This window comes from Mobula birostris, chromosome 6, assembly GCF_030028105.1.
Source record: "Mobula birostris isolate sMobBir1 chromosome 6, sMobBir1.hap1, whole genome shotgun sequence".
NCBI classification, from domain to species: domain Eukaryota; kingdom Metazoa; phylum Chordata; class Chondrichthyes; order Myliobatiformes; family Myliobatidae; genus Mobula; species Mobula birostris.
Window position 1 is genome coordinate 125,197,579 of NC_092375.1, and position 13,254 is coordinate 125,210,832.

Genomic DNA, 13,254 nt, shown 5'->3' on the forward strand with positions numbered 1-13,254 from the left:
TACTCTCTGAGTAAAAAAACTTACCCCTGTCATCTCCTCTGTACCTACTTCCAAGCACCTTAAAACTATGCCCTCTCGTGCTAGGCATTTCAGCCCTGGGAAAAAAGCCTCTGACTATCCACATGATCAATGCCTCTCATTATCTTGTACACCTTTATCAAGTCACCTCTCATCTTCCGTCGCTCCAAGGAGTAAAGGATGAGTTCACTCAACCTATCCTCATAAGGCATGCTCCCCAATCCAGGCAACATCTTTGTAAATCTCCTCTGCACCCTTTCTATGGTTTCCATATCCTTCCTGTAGTGAGGCGACCAGAACTGAGCACAGTACTCCAAGTGGGGTCGGATCAGGGTCCTATATGGCTGCAACGTTACCTCTCGGCTCTTAAACTCAATCCTACAGTTGGTGACGGACAATGTATCGTATGCCTTCTTAACCACAGAGTCAACCTGCATAGCAGCTTTGAGTGTCCTATGGACTCAGGTCCCAAGATCTCTCTAATCCTCCACACTGCCAAGAGTCTTACCATTAATGTTATATTCTGCCATCATATTTGACCTACCAAAATGAACCACCTCACTCTTATCTGGGTTGAACTCCATCTGCCACTTCTCAGCCCAGTTTTGCATCCTATCAATGTCCCACGGTAACCTGACAGCCCTCCACACTATCCACAACACTCGCAACCTTTGTGTCATCAGCAAATTTACTAACCCATCCCACCACTTCCTCAACCAGATAATTTATAAAAATCATAAAGAGTAGGGGTCCCAGAACAGATCCCTGAGGCACACCACTGGTCACCGAACTCCATGCAGAATATGATCCATCTACAACCACTCTTTGCCTTCTGTGGGCAAGCCAGTTCTGGATCCACAAGCCATAGTCTCCTTGGATCTCATGCCTCCTTGCTTTCTCAATAAGCCTTGCATGGGGTACCTTATCAAATGCCTTGCTGAAATCCATATACACTACACCTACTGCTCTTCCTTCATCAATGTGTTTAGTCATATCCTCAAAAAATTTAACCAGGCTCATAAGGCACGACCTGCCCTTGACAAAGCCATGTTGACTATTCCTAATCATATTATACCTCTCCAAATGTTCATAAATCCTGCCTCTCAGGATTTTCTCCATCAACTTACCAACCACTGAAGTAAGACTCATTGGTCTATAATTTCCTGGGCTATCTCTGTTCCCTTTCTTGAATAAGCGAACAACATCCTCAATCCTCCAATCCTCCAATCCTCCGGAACCTTTCCCGTCCTCATTGATGATGCAAAGATCGTCGACAGAGGCTCAGCAATCTCCTCCCTCACTTTCCACATTAGCCTGGGGTACATGCTGTCTGGTCCCAGCAAGTCATCCCTACAATCGCCAAGATCCTTTTCCGCAGTGAATACTGAAGCAAAGTATTCATTAAGTACCTCTGCTATCTCCTCTGGTTCCATATACATTTGTTCATAGTCATACTTGATTGGTCCTATTCTCTCATGTCTTATCCTCTTGCTGTTCACATACTTGTAGAATGCCTTGGGGTTTTCCTTAATCCTGTCCATCAAGGCCTTCTCATGGCCCGTTCTGGCTCTCCTAATTTCATGCTTAAGCTCCTTCCTGTTAGCCTTATAATCTTCTAGATCTCCATCACTACCTAGTTTTTTGAACCTTTCATAAGCTCTTCTTTTCTTCTTGAAAAACAGCCTTTCATAAGCTCTTCTTTTCTTCTTGAAAAACAGCCTTTGTACACCATGGTTCCTGTACCCTACCATCCTTTCCCTGTCTCATTAGAATGTAGCTATGCAGAACCCCACGCAACTATCCCCGGAACATTTGCCACATTTCTTCTGTATGTTTTCCTGAGAACATCTGTTTCCAAGTTATGCTTCTAAGTTCCTGCCTGATAGCCTCATATTTCCCTTTACTCCAATTAAACATTTCCCTAACTTGTCTGTTCCTATCCCTCTCCAATGCTATGGTAAAGGAGATAAAATTGTGATCACCATCTTCAAAATGCTCTCCCACTGAGAGACCTGACACCTGACCAGGTTCATTTCCCAATACAAGATCAACTACAGCCTCTCTTCTTGTAGGCTTATGTACATATTGTGTCAAGAAACCTTCCAGAACACACCTAACAAACTCCACCCCATCTAAACCCTTCACTCTAGGGAGATGCCAATCAATATTTGGGAAATTAAAATCTCCTACCACAACAGCCCTGTTATTACACCTTTGCAGAATCTGGCTCCCTATCTGCTCCCCGATGTCCTTGTTACTATTGCGTGGTCTATAAAAAACACACAGTAGAGTTATTGACCCCTTCCTATTCCTAACTTCCACCCACAGGGACTCCGTGGAAAACCCCTCCATGACTTCCTCCTTTTCTGCAGCCATGACACTATCTCTATCACCTGCCTATCCTCTCATTCGCGCTGCCTCCAAGCTTTCTCTATTTGTGAGCCAACCACCCTTTCTTCCGTCCTTCAGTATGGTTCCCACCCCCCAACAATTCTCGTTGAAACTCTCCCCAATAGCCTTAGCAAACCTCCCTGCCAGGATATTGGTCCCCCTGGGATTCAAGTGCAACCCATCCTTTTTGTACAGGTCATGTCTGCCCCAAAAGAGGTCCCAATGATCCAGAAATCTCAATCCCTGCCCCCCACTCCAATCCCTCAGCCATGCATTTATCCTCCATCTCATTCTATTACTATACTCACTGTCACATGGCACAGGCAGTAATTCCGAAATAACTATATTTGAGGTCCTGCTTCTCAACTTCCTTCCTAACTCCCTGTAGTCTGTTTTCAGGACCTCCTCCCTTTTCCTACCCACGTCATTGGTACCAATATGTACCACGACCTCTGGCTGTTCTCCTTCCCACTTCAAGATATCGTGGACACGATCAGAAACATCCCGGACCCTGCAAAAGATATACTGGATAATGAGGGCACTGCAGACCCAGTTGCTAATTTTACTTGTTAATTAGCTATAGATGCTTTTATTAAATGCAAGATTCACCCATTTCAAAAGAAACTGAATTGGTTACTCCTTCTTTTGCATGATCCATATTGCAATACTATTGACACAAAGCTGTCTTGATATTAAAACTGACATTTCAGCATCCTCCCAGAGGTCTCCATGAAATAGTCTTTAAATTATATGGATCAAACAAATTAGAAGGATGCTTTCCACTGTACTTTTAAGAATGGGCAAGATGGAAGAGCAACTAAGATAACAAAACTCATCAACACAAACTTATCCACGTTCCCACATGATTAAACCCGTGCAAATATAACACTTTAAATTCATTTTCTTTGCAACTACTTTCTTGCATATGATACAAAATACAGAGAACTGTGAGTACAGAAGAGGACTGAAGAAGTTCAAGGAGATATAGACAAGCTGAGTAAGTGGGAAAGAACAGGGCAGAAGCAATATAATGTAGAAAAATGTGAAGTTATCAATTTTGGTTGACAAATGAGAAATGTTAATCTTCAAGGGTTTCCAGACATCCTTGTATACATCTCACTGAAATCATCATGTACAAAATGATTAGGAAGGCATATGGTATAAAGATGAATTGAGGACAGCTCACTGTATTCATAAAGAGCCTTGTTGAGCTTGCATTTGGATTATTATGTACAATTTTAGTCATATTTCTTTAAAAAAAACTACATTTGCCATTCACAGAGTGCAGCTAAGTTTCAAAACACTCCTTCCAGGAACGGTAGCTGGCTTAAGTGAGTATTTACGGACATACTTAACCTCTGACTTCTGTAGTCTGAGGTTCCCACCAACTTCAAAAAGCACCTATTAGTCCTGTGTCCAAGAAAAGCATAGTGACCTTTCTTAACGACTACAGTCCAGTAGTGCCCATAAGAAGTGCTTTAGACCATAAGACCATAAGACATAGGAGCAAAATTAGGCCATTCATCCCACTGAGTCTGCTCTGCCATTCCATCATGGCTGATCCCGGATCTCACTCAACCCCATACACCTGCCTTCTTGTCATATCCTTTGATGCACTGACCAATCAGAAAACTATCAACTTCCAGTTTAAATACACCCGTGGACGTGGCTTCTTCCACAGTCTGTGGCAGAGCATTCCACAGATTCACTGCTCTCTGGCTAAAAAAATTCCTCCTTACCCCTGTTCTAAAAGGTCACTCCTCAATTGTGAGGCTGTGTTCTCTGGTTCTGGATACCCCTGCCATAGTAAACATCTTCTCCACATCCACCTTATCAATGATATTTGATAATATATATCAAACTATTACACCCCCACCCCCGCATTCTTAGGAGGTTGATTTTGGTGCAAATCAACTCCTGCTTCAGAGGTGACCTGGAGCTCCTTCAGTTTGCCTATCAACACAACAGGTTAATGGCATATGCAGTTTCTCTGGCTCTTCACTATGCTCTGGAATATATGATTAATAGGGACACACACGTGAAGCTGCATTCATTGATGACAGCTCGGCATTCAATACAAAGATCGCATCCAAACCTATCATCAAGCTTTAAGACCTGAGCCACTGTACCTCCCTCTGCAACTGGATACTTGACTTCATCAAGGGCAGACTCCGATTGATGATAACACCTCCTCACGGTAATCATAAAGAGTTGACGATCAACACAGATGCACCTGAAGGCTGTGTGTTTAGCCTCCTGCTCCATTCCTTATATGCACATGACTGTGTAGTTCTCCAATGCCAATGACACTACTATTGCTGAACAAATCACAGATGGCGATGAATCCATGTACAGGAGTGAGTCAGGACACCTGGTTAAGTGGTGATTATATGATTGAAAAAGCTGGATGCTCAGAGGATGTTTGACCTAGCTGTGGAGTCCAAAGCCAGAGGACACTGTTTTAGAATTAAGACTAGGCCAGTTAGGTTTGAGAAAAGCCACAAGGATTGGAGATCAAAAGTTCTCTACCTGAGGGCTATGGCGGCTGTCATTATTTGTTCAAAATATAGATAAATAGACTAGTGGACATTAAGAGAATCAAAGAATACAGGTATAAGGAAACTGCAGGAAAATGGCATGAACATTCAAGCAGGTACAATCTTAATGAATGGCACTGCATGCCCAGATGACCAAATGGCCTACTCCCATACTTATTTATTAAGTTGATATTGTGCAAACTGTGCAGCTAGATCAGTTGGGGCAGATCAATCAGACAAGCAGCTGCTGGGCAAGAAAAATATTATTGTTTTAATTATTGCAGAATTCAAGCCTAAAAGGAATAAGAAGATCTATGACAAAATTTGCACAGATGACTGTATCAGAAAGCAGGCAGCATTTGAGTCTGTTTTGTCTAAGGAGGATGGTGAAAATTGACTAGTTATATTGTTACGGTGTTCTTGATTGTCATCCTCTACTTTGCAGCTTTCATGGATGCTACCAAAGCCTTCACCACCTGCATCCAAGCAGAATCAGAGTCAGCCAACAGGAAGTGAAACAACATTTGGGCTACAGAGATAACAATGGTTGAGAAGTTGAGGCAATCTGACAGGAGTTTTTACTTCCATGATTCCTTTATTGTAATTCTTCTCATGGCTTGACCACACTTCATTCATCTCACTGAGCAAGAGAATAATTTTGTGTAAATCAGCATGAACTCAGCGACATGCATGGGAAATTAAGTATGATTTCTTTGGGATAGGTACATTAAGTATATATATAATACATTTGACAACATCCCTGAGCATCCTCTCTTGTTGCACTTCCAAAGGTATTTAAGTAGAAAAATACACTGACATTTAGAACTTGTATGAATGCACGGAACATATGATTGCAATAGTCAGTGACATCAACTCATTCCTGATTAAATGTTTCTCATCTAATTTTTCTGCATTTGTGCAAATTCCACTTCGAAGAATGACTGGTTCATTACACAATGCTGGTGCTCAAAATATTTCCTTTTCATAGCTTTCTGTTGAGCAAAGGTTGTATAATTGTGTCCTCAATACAAACGTTTTTCATTTCACTAGTATCTGTTCTCATTTACTCAAGAACTTAAAGTTCCCAGGTTGAAAACTGAACTATCTGCCTAAAAGTATCCACATGGTTTGCATGAGTACTATGAAGATAGACCCATAGTAGAACATAGTTCTACTGAGCATCCTTGTATATGACTTTCATGTAGCATTATGTTTTAAGAAATGGATTAACTTGGTATTGAGAATAGGTTGTAAATGGTCATTGAAAAGGCTCAAGTCAGTGTGACTGATACCTCCATTGAATGTTAATAATCACGTCATCAGGTTGCTGGGAGCTAACTATCTCTTCATCTCCAAAGAAAGGGATGTCAAAATTCTACATATCTTAATTGCCTCCTTTACACTGTCAATTGTTAGCTTGAAGGGGCCTTTTTAGATATGAAAAAAAATTAAAAGGCTAACATTTGCCAATTTTAAAATTTTCAGAGTTCAATGATTGAGTAAGGGCATATAATTCTATTGCAGAGCATTAACTGTTCTGGTAAATAGGTGAATTGGTCTTGTGCAAATCAGAAGCACATACAATATTTTTAGGATGAATTCACCACTGGGTGAATAAGTTAGTGCTAACTGCAGATATTGATTGCATATATATTCTATTCATAGTTATCATTCAATGTATAAGGAGGCTATTCAGCTCAACAGGTCCATACCATCTCTCAAAGCAATCAGATTTCCTCCTTACCCAACACTCTTGTTTCCCCGCAACTTATTTTCCTTGTGGCTCATTGATGGTCCTTTAATGGATGTCTCCTTCAAAACGCAATTGACAACGATAGGCTCTGAGCTCTGAATAAAGCCCATAGAAGTTGAAGGAGGGTTCTCCCAAATTCCTTCATCTTCCTTGAAGGCCAGTTAATCATAAATCCATGTGAACTGGTCATCTGTAGGCTAACCCACCTTAAGCAGACTGATGCATCATTATTTTCCAAAGAGTTAGTATAGTGGGTATCCTCCTCTAGAGCTGGTCATCGTCTACCAGTGCCACATCTCTTTCCTCTAATATAAAATTTATAATTTATAAGGTATCAGAATCTGTGACAATATAGAAGTGAAAACTGCAATGACACCAGTTTTTCTCCTCTGCCTCATACAAGTCATGTTACAGGATAGTAGGATGTGGGGGGCGGGATGAACAGCTGGGAGTTCTTGGAAATCCACAATGAAAAAGGTACAACAGTGCAACATGGATAAGAGGGGAAGCAGTGGGCAGAAACTTGAACAACAGATTGAAATGGACAAAAAAAAAGGATAGACCAGGATAAGGGGAGATGGGAAATGAGTGGGCTGACTGTCAGTGCACAACGATTGCCACTCCTCCATAGGTCGTTTCCTCACTTTTTTCTCAATGGTGTCAGACTGGTGAACAACATATAGTGGAACTAAAAAGATTCCCTCCACTTGTTTGGAAGCGTTTCTTCCAATTGGTTACTCCTATTAACCAATATTTCCTCTCCAACCAAAAGGCAAGAGTGTTACTGATATTGTTTCACAATAGACAGGATATGACAAAAGTGGTGGAATAAATGTGAATGCATACATACATGTTAAAATGCTAGTATTGCAAGATTATTATTTGCAAGTAATGCTAACCAGTTGTCATTAATGGTTTCCTTCACAAGCTGTAACCGACATTGTGGAGATTCACACTCGACTTATGCTCTTGCACAACTGGTTCAAAGGAAGTTTACTCGGGATAGTATTATACAGCAGCCTTCCTCCCAAGATCTTAATATGAAATACACCTTGCTTGAGTATATTCTACAGAATACACTCCAGCTAGCACTAACACTTAATCATGGATTTTCCCTTCTGAAGCAAGACCAGCATGTTTCAGCTAGACCATAGGTTTTTAGTTTTCAAGGTAATTGTCATTCATCAGGAACAGAAGTTTGACTCAATGTGGATCCTTGGGAACAACCTGTCAAACAAAAATATGGCATCTACCAACTGACCAGTGTAGACAACTATCTTTGTCAAAACATCGGTTTAAAATTTTGATTCTGAACTATTAGGTTAGGACTATCAATGATCACACAGGATAAATAAGGGAAGCTTTTGAACTTGTACGGCATTACCTTCTGTAGGAACTTTTACGACCTCAATTATCTCTAAAATGACTACAGAGTATTTTACCTTCACTAATCTACCCATTTCTGTGCACGAAACAGCCTTCGGGGTCAAAGTTTTTTTTAAGAGGAAGATCATCATAAAGATATCTTTATCAATCTACAAATATATTTTGTGGTAATGCAATCAAAGTAAGAAGGATGTACTTGTTAATGGACTCACTCTCAAGGACTCTTCATCACATATTCTCAATACATTGTTTATTTATATATTTTTCTGTTTTATATTTGCACAGTTTGTTGTCTTTTGCACAGTGGTTGTTTGTCCGCCCTGTTGGATGTGTTCTTTCATTGATTCTGAAATGGCTCCTGTGTATGCCCATAAGAAAAATTAACCTCAGGGTTGTATACAATGACATATATATACTTTGATAACAAATTTATTTTGAACTTTGAACAAACCATTAAGGCTACCTTTGTAAAATGAGCCCTAATGTTAGAAATCATTTTGGAATTCTATACTTCCTCCAATATAATATTCAAAATCAGGGAGGGCAAACAGAAATATTTTAATTGTGCACCTTCTACAACAAACCTCAGAGAGTTCCAAAGGTTCAAGCTAATGAAAATGTACAATCTAGGGGTCAGAGCTGAAGGGGTTGGGGTTGGGGTTGGGGGGGGGTAGTTTCTTCTTGATGGTCAAATTGAAATGAGAATTATTGATTGTAAGCACAGGGTGAGGAGGGGGTAGTGTGGATCAGGTTAGAAAATAGTAAAACAAGACTAGGCAAAGGAATGTGGAATTCAGATTGGTGTCTATTGGTGATCTCAGGGTATCAGGGTATATGTTATTTAATGGGAGGGTAAATACATTCTACAAGGGAGCCCTCCTCCTCCTAAGGATAGAAAACAATATGGGAATTAGTCCTTTCCAGTTTAGCAATGTAGCATATAAACACAGTCGAGTCAGGTCAATATGGACTAATTTCCTTATGGATATTGAACAGGAATTCATCACTTGAAATGGCTGATGATGAAGTCACAAGTACCACTTCAACAAATGGTTGGTGGAAGTTTTGGAGTGATACACAAAAATCCAGAAGTGATCATGAATCTGTTTCACTCTAAAGTCATATGGTGTCGAAACAAAGACAATCATATTCCTCACATTGTCTTTACAGTGTCCTTGCAATGTGATTCATGCAGATGACCAATTTCTGACAATGAGGTTTCTACTAATTCACTTTCCAAAATAAAGTCTAACTGCCAATCAGACTCAATACATGTCTTCTAAATTTTCTTTAAGCAGTATTAATCATTTTGACTTCTCCACTGACTTCACTCATTCTAATCTCACTGCCCCAAACTCTTCCTGATCCACCCAGGCCCTGTTTCACTTCCCCTTTCTTTCCAACCTCAAACCTGCCCCTTGTTACCCCATTCTCTTAACCCTCCTACATCTGGTTCCATCTGCCTAAAGCTCACACACTCAACTCACTTTGTCCACTACCCTCACCCTTCCCACCTGCACAGCATCCCTCCCTTACCTGGTTCCACCCATCACCTTCATTTAAAAAAAAATAAGATTTCATGATCTACAGACCCCCGTTGTCTCTACTATTTACATCCCAGAATTTGTCACTATCTTCACTCCTCCCTCTCCAGCCTGGTTTGTCCTGACCATGAGACACACAAAACACTGGAGGAACTCAGCAGCCCAGGCAGCATCTATGGAAAAGAGCACAGTCAAAATTTTGGCTGAAACCCTTCAGCAGGACGAACCTTTCAGAGTCCTGCTAAAGCGTTTCAGCCCGAAGTGTCAACTGTACTCTTTTCCATTGATACTGCCTGGGCTGCTGAGTTCCTCCAGTGTTTTGTGTGTGTTGCTCGGATTTCTAGCACCTGCGTATTTTCTCATTTGTTCTGTCCATCAATGCTTCTTCACCTGGATCCACCTATCACCTGCAGCTAATGCCTCACCCCTCATCTTCAACTGTTTACATTGACAATCTCTCCTTTACAGTCTCATAACCGATGCAGGATGTCAACAAAAAACATCAACCATCACTTTGCTTTCACAAATGCTGCTCGACACAGAGTTCCTCTAGCAGCTTGTCATCTTGCTCTGCAATCTCTTGTCTCTTATCCTTCAGCTGCAATTACCTGTTGATTTGCCCCGTAATCAATTTATAAAAGGCACCACCCTCTTTCTGGAAGCTGTGCTGGAATTTTACTAATTGCACCTCCCAGGTGATCTTAAATGATATTCCTACAGATAACACTGTTTTACACAATTTTAATATTTATAAAACAATTCTTGTTTTCAATTTTTTTTTTGCCTCAGAGAGGATAATTAGATCCAATACACTGGAAAATCTTTGCCAAAAATCTAAATCTATTCTCAATATCACAATATGTCAGAAATAAATGCCTACATTTTAATCTAAGTACAATAACAGCAAACAGTTCCTAACAATTTAAGGTTTCATGTTAGTTCATAATGTAATATAAACTAAATTTCCAAATCAAGTCAAATAAGTTACTTTGACAGCAAAATATATCTAGTGTTTGATTAAGTTATAGAATACTTATTTTTAAAATGAATGTTTGAAGTGAATGTTTAAAAGATTTCTTGAACTTCTGGTAATGCTCCCCTCTCCCTTCACCATTTCCAATCTCCTTTTCCCTCTCTCACCTTAACTCCTTGCCTGGCCATCACCTCCCTCTGGTGCTCCTCCCCACCCCCCATCCCACTTTTCTTTCTTCCATGGCCTTATGTTCTCTCCTATCAGACTCCCCCTTCTCCAGCCCTGTATTTCTTTCACCAATCAACTTCTCAGCTCCTTACTTCATCCCTCCCCCTCCCAGTTTCACCTATCACCTTGTACTTCTCTCTCCTCCTCCCCTTTGAAATCTACTCCTCCTCTTTTTTCCTCCAGTCCTGCCAAACGGTCTCTGCTCAAAGCATTAACTGTACTTTTTTTCCATGGATGCTGCCTGGCCTGCTGAGTTCCTCCAACATTTTGTGTGTGTTGCAGGTTTTCTCTTGTTTGTGCTTATAGGTAGTATATGACTCCTTTTTAAACATTAAACAATGATGAAATAATTAACACCATAGACTCTAGCATACAAAAATCATTGAACAATTCATAATTTTGTTATTAACAATCATTATTAATATGCTGTCTGGCATTACAGATAAAATACTCTCATATCATTGTGGACTGGATTTTCAGTAGGTGAACAAGTAACTTATTCAAATCAGGAGGAAAACAAACCAGCATTTACGAATACAAGACTGGAACTCCAAAACTATCTTCCAGCATGGGAGAATATAGTAAAAACAATAATACCTAACATCTTTGCTCTGCTATGAATTGGTCTAAAAGTATTAAGGTCTCCTTTTTCTTAAATACTGATATCATCATTTTTTTCTCATTGATGAATGTCAAGCACCCTAAGAATTATTCTGAGGCAATGACTTCCATAACGGGTCTTCTATTTCATTCAGTAATTGTTGTTCAATGATGTCACGTCCAGAAACCTAATCGATTTTCAATGGATTAATCTGAGCTGAAATAATTTCTGCATTTATCTCCATGCAGCAGTTTTAAGGAGCATTCACATCTGCACATCAATAATGAAACAGATGCAAAATATTTATTGAGGAATTTAGCCATATCCACATTCCCAATCCAAAGTGGCTTTCCTAAATGTCTCAAAATACCAATATGACTTTTCTTACACTTAACATTCATAAAAAACTTTACTTTATCAATATGGCCTGATTGTATTTTCTTTGTTTTTTTCATGTTTACAAGTGACTTAAGTTTAATTGTATCCAAGATTTATTTAAGCTATCATACCATTTCTGAAATGTTTATCTTGAGGTTGTGTAAATTTAGATTTCACCTTTAAATAGCTTTCTATTTATTTGAAGGACACAAGATATTCAATCTTGAGTGCAGATTTTAATGTTTTTTATTATCCGCTTTTAACTAACAATGCCAATCTATATTCTCAAAACTTATGAAAGGGAAAAAAAACATGTTCCACTTTAATTTGGGATCAAGCTAAGTTATTCGTATGGCACTACATAGCAGTTGGAAATGGTGTACAATGATCATATTGATGAGATTATAAGGAGTTGCTATGACACGTAATGTTTTAACCAGACACAGTGAACGGAGTAAAACCAATAGCACTTGTCAAACTAGTATAGGTGGATGAATATCTTGAAAAAAATTGTTGTTTCAGAATCAGGGTTTGCAACGAGTTACACAGGTACAATAATGGCCGAAGATCTTTTTTCCATGTGAAATTCTGCGGTTGTTAAATGGCGATATGATATCATCAAGGTAACACTGTTGCTACTAAATGTATTAAATGACTTCGTAAACTTGCAGTGCAAGTATCAGCTCTCGGCAGTAGTAATAACAATTGTTGTCATGTCACTAATTTTGGACAGGTAACAGACACACTTCGAATCAATTGCCATCAATTTGTAATACCCACAAGCGTTATTATTAAGGCGAGATAGCTTTATTTTAAATAGAATAAATTAAGTGATTAATCATCAAAAGTTCTGGCATCTAAAGCAGTTCCTAAATCCTTACTATCTATATATGTGCGAATTCTTGAACCAAATGAAATATTTGCCAGGTCTGAAACCCTTACGCTGAGCCTCTTTAACACAGGCCATTGCCTGGGTCGCTTAAGCTTATGACAAGGAGAAAACGATTCTTTTGCGGGAAGGCTGACGTGAAGTGAACTGACTTGGCCTTCCCTCTGCGTTGAGGAGTGAAGGGTTTACCTGCAGGTTATGCTTCTTTCTCCCGATGACCTGGAAGCGCACTCCTGATCGCCACATCGTACTACGATGGCGGCTGCCCCTCTAACCCTTATAGTCGCCAGTTGCATCGCAATGCCAGGCCGCACCTCCCCGGGTTGAGGCCGCTACAGGGTCGGCTTACTCCTGGAATCCCGGAGCGGGCCCGTTTCCTGGATACGAGCGGCTGCAGCCCGCAAACCCACATGCGGGTTCTGTATCGCACCGCTCCATTGAATCCCCTAGGAACTACAACATCTCAGTGTGAGGTTACACTTGCCACAAATAGTCATTTCGGCTGTTTTTTCATTGTGGAACTGTTTAATGCGGTGCAACGTGAACTCAAATAAAC

At 40.0% G+C, this 13,254-nt stretch overlaps 1 protein-coding gene across 2 annotated transcripts in view; it reads right to left on the reverse strand.

Annotated features, from left to right (window-relative positions):
• ikzf2 (IKAROS family zinc finger 2) overlaps nucleotides 1-13,254 on the reverse strand; it is a 152,322-nt gene that overhangs the window by 100,120 nt on the left and 38,948 nt on the right. The window contains exon 1 of one of the 2 annotated variants that reach the window (XM_072261221.1): nucleotides 12,888-13,022. The exons of the other annotated variant lie outside the window; for it this stretch is intronic. Within the exon in view, the coding sequence (XP_072117322.1) occupies nucleotides 12,888-12,944 (57 nt within the window). The 5' untranslated portion in view covers nucleotides 12,945-13,022. Of the gene's footprint in view, nucleotides 1-12,887; nucleotides 13,023-13,254 lie in introns of those variants that run through there. 2 annotated transcript variants of the gene reach the window in all.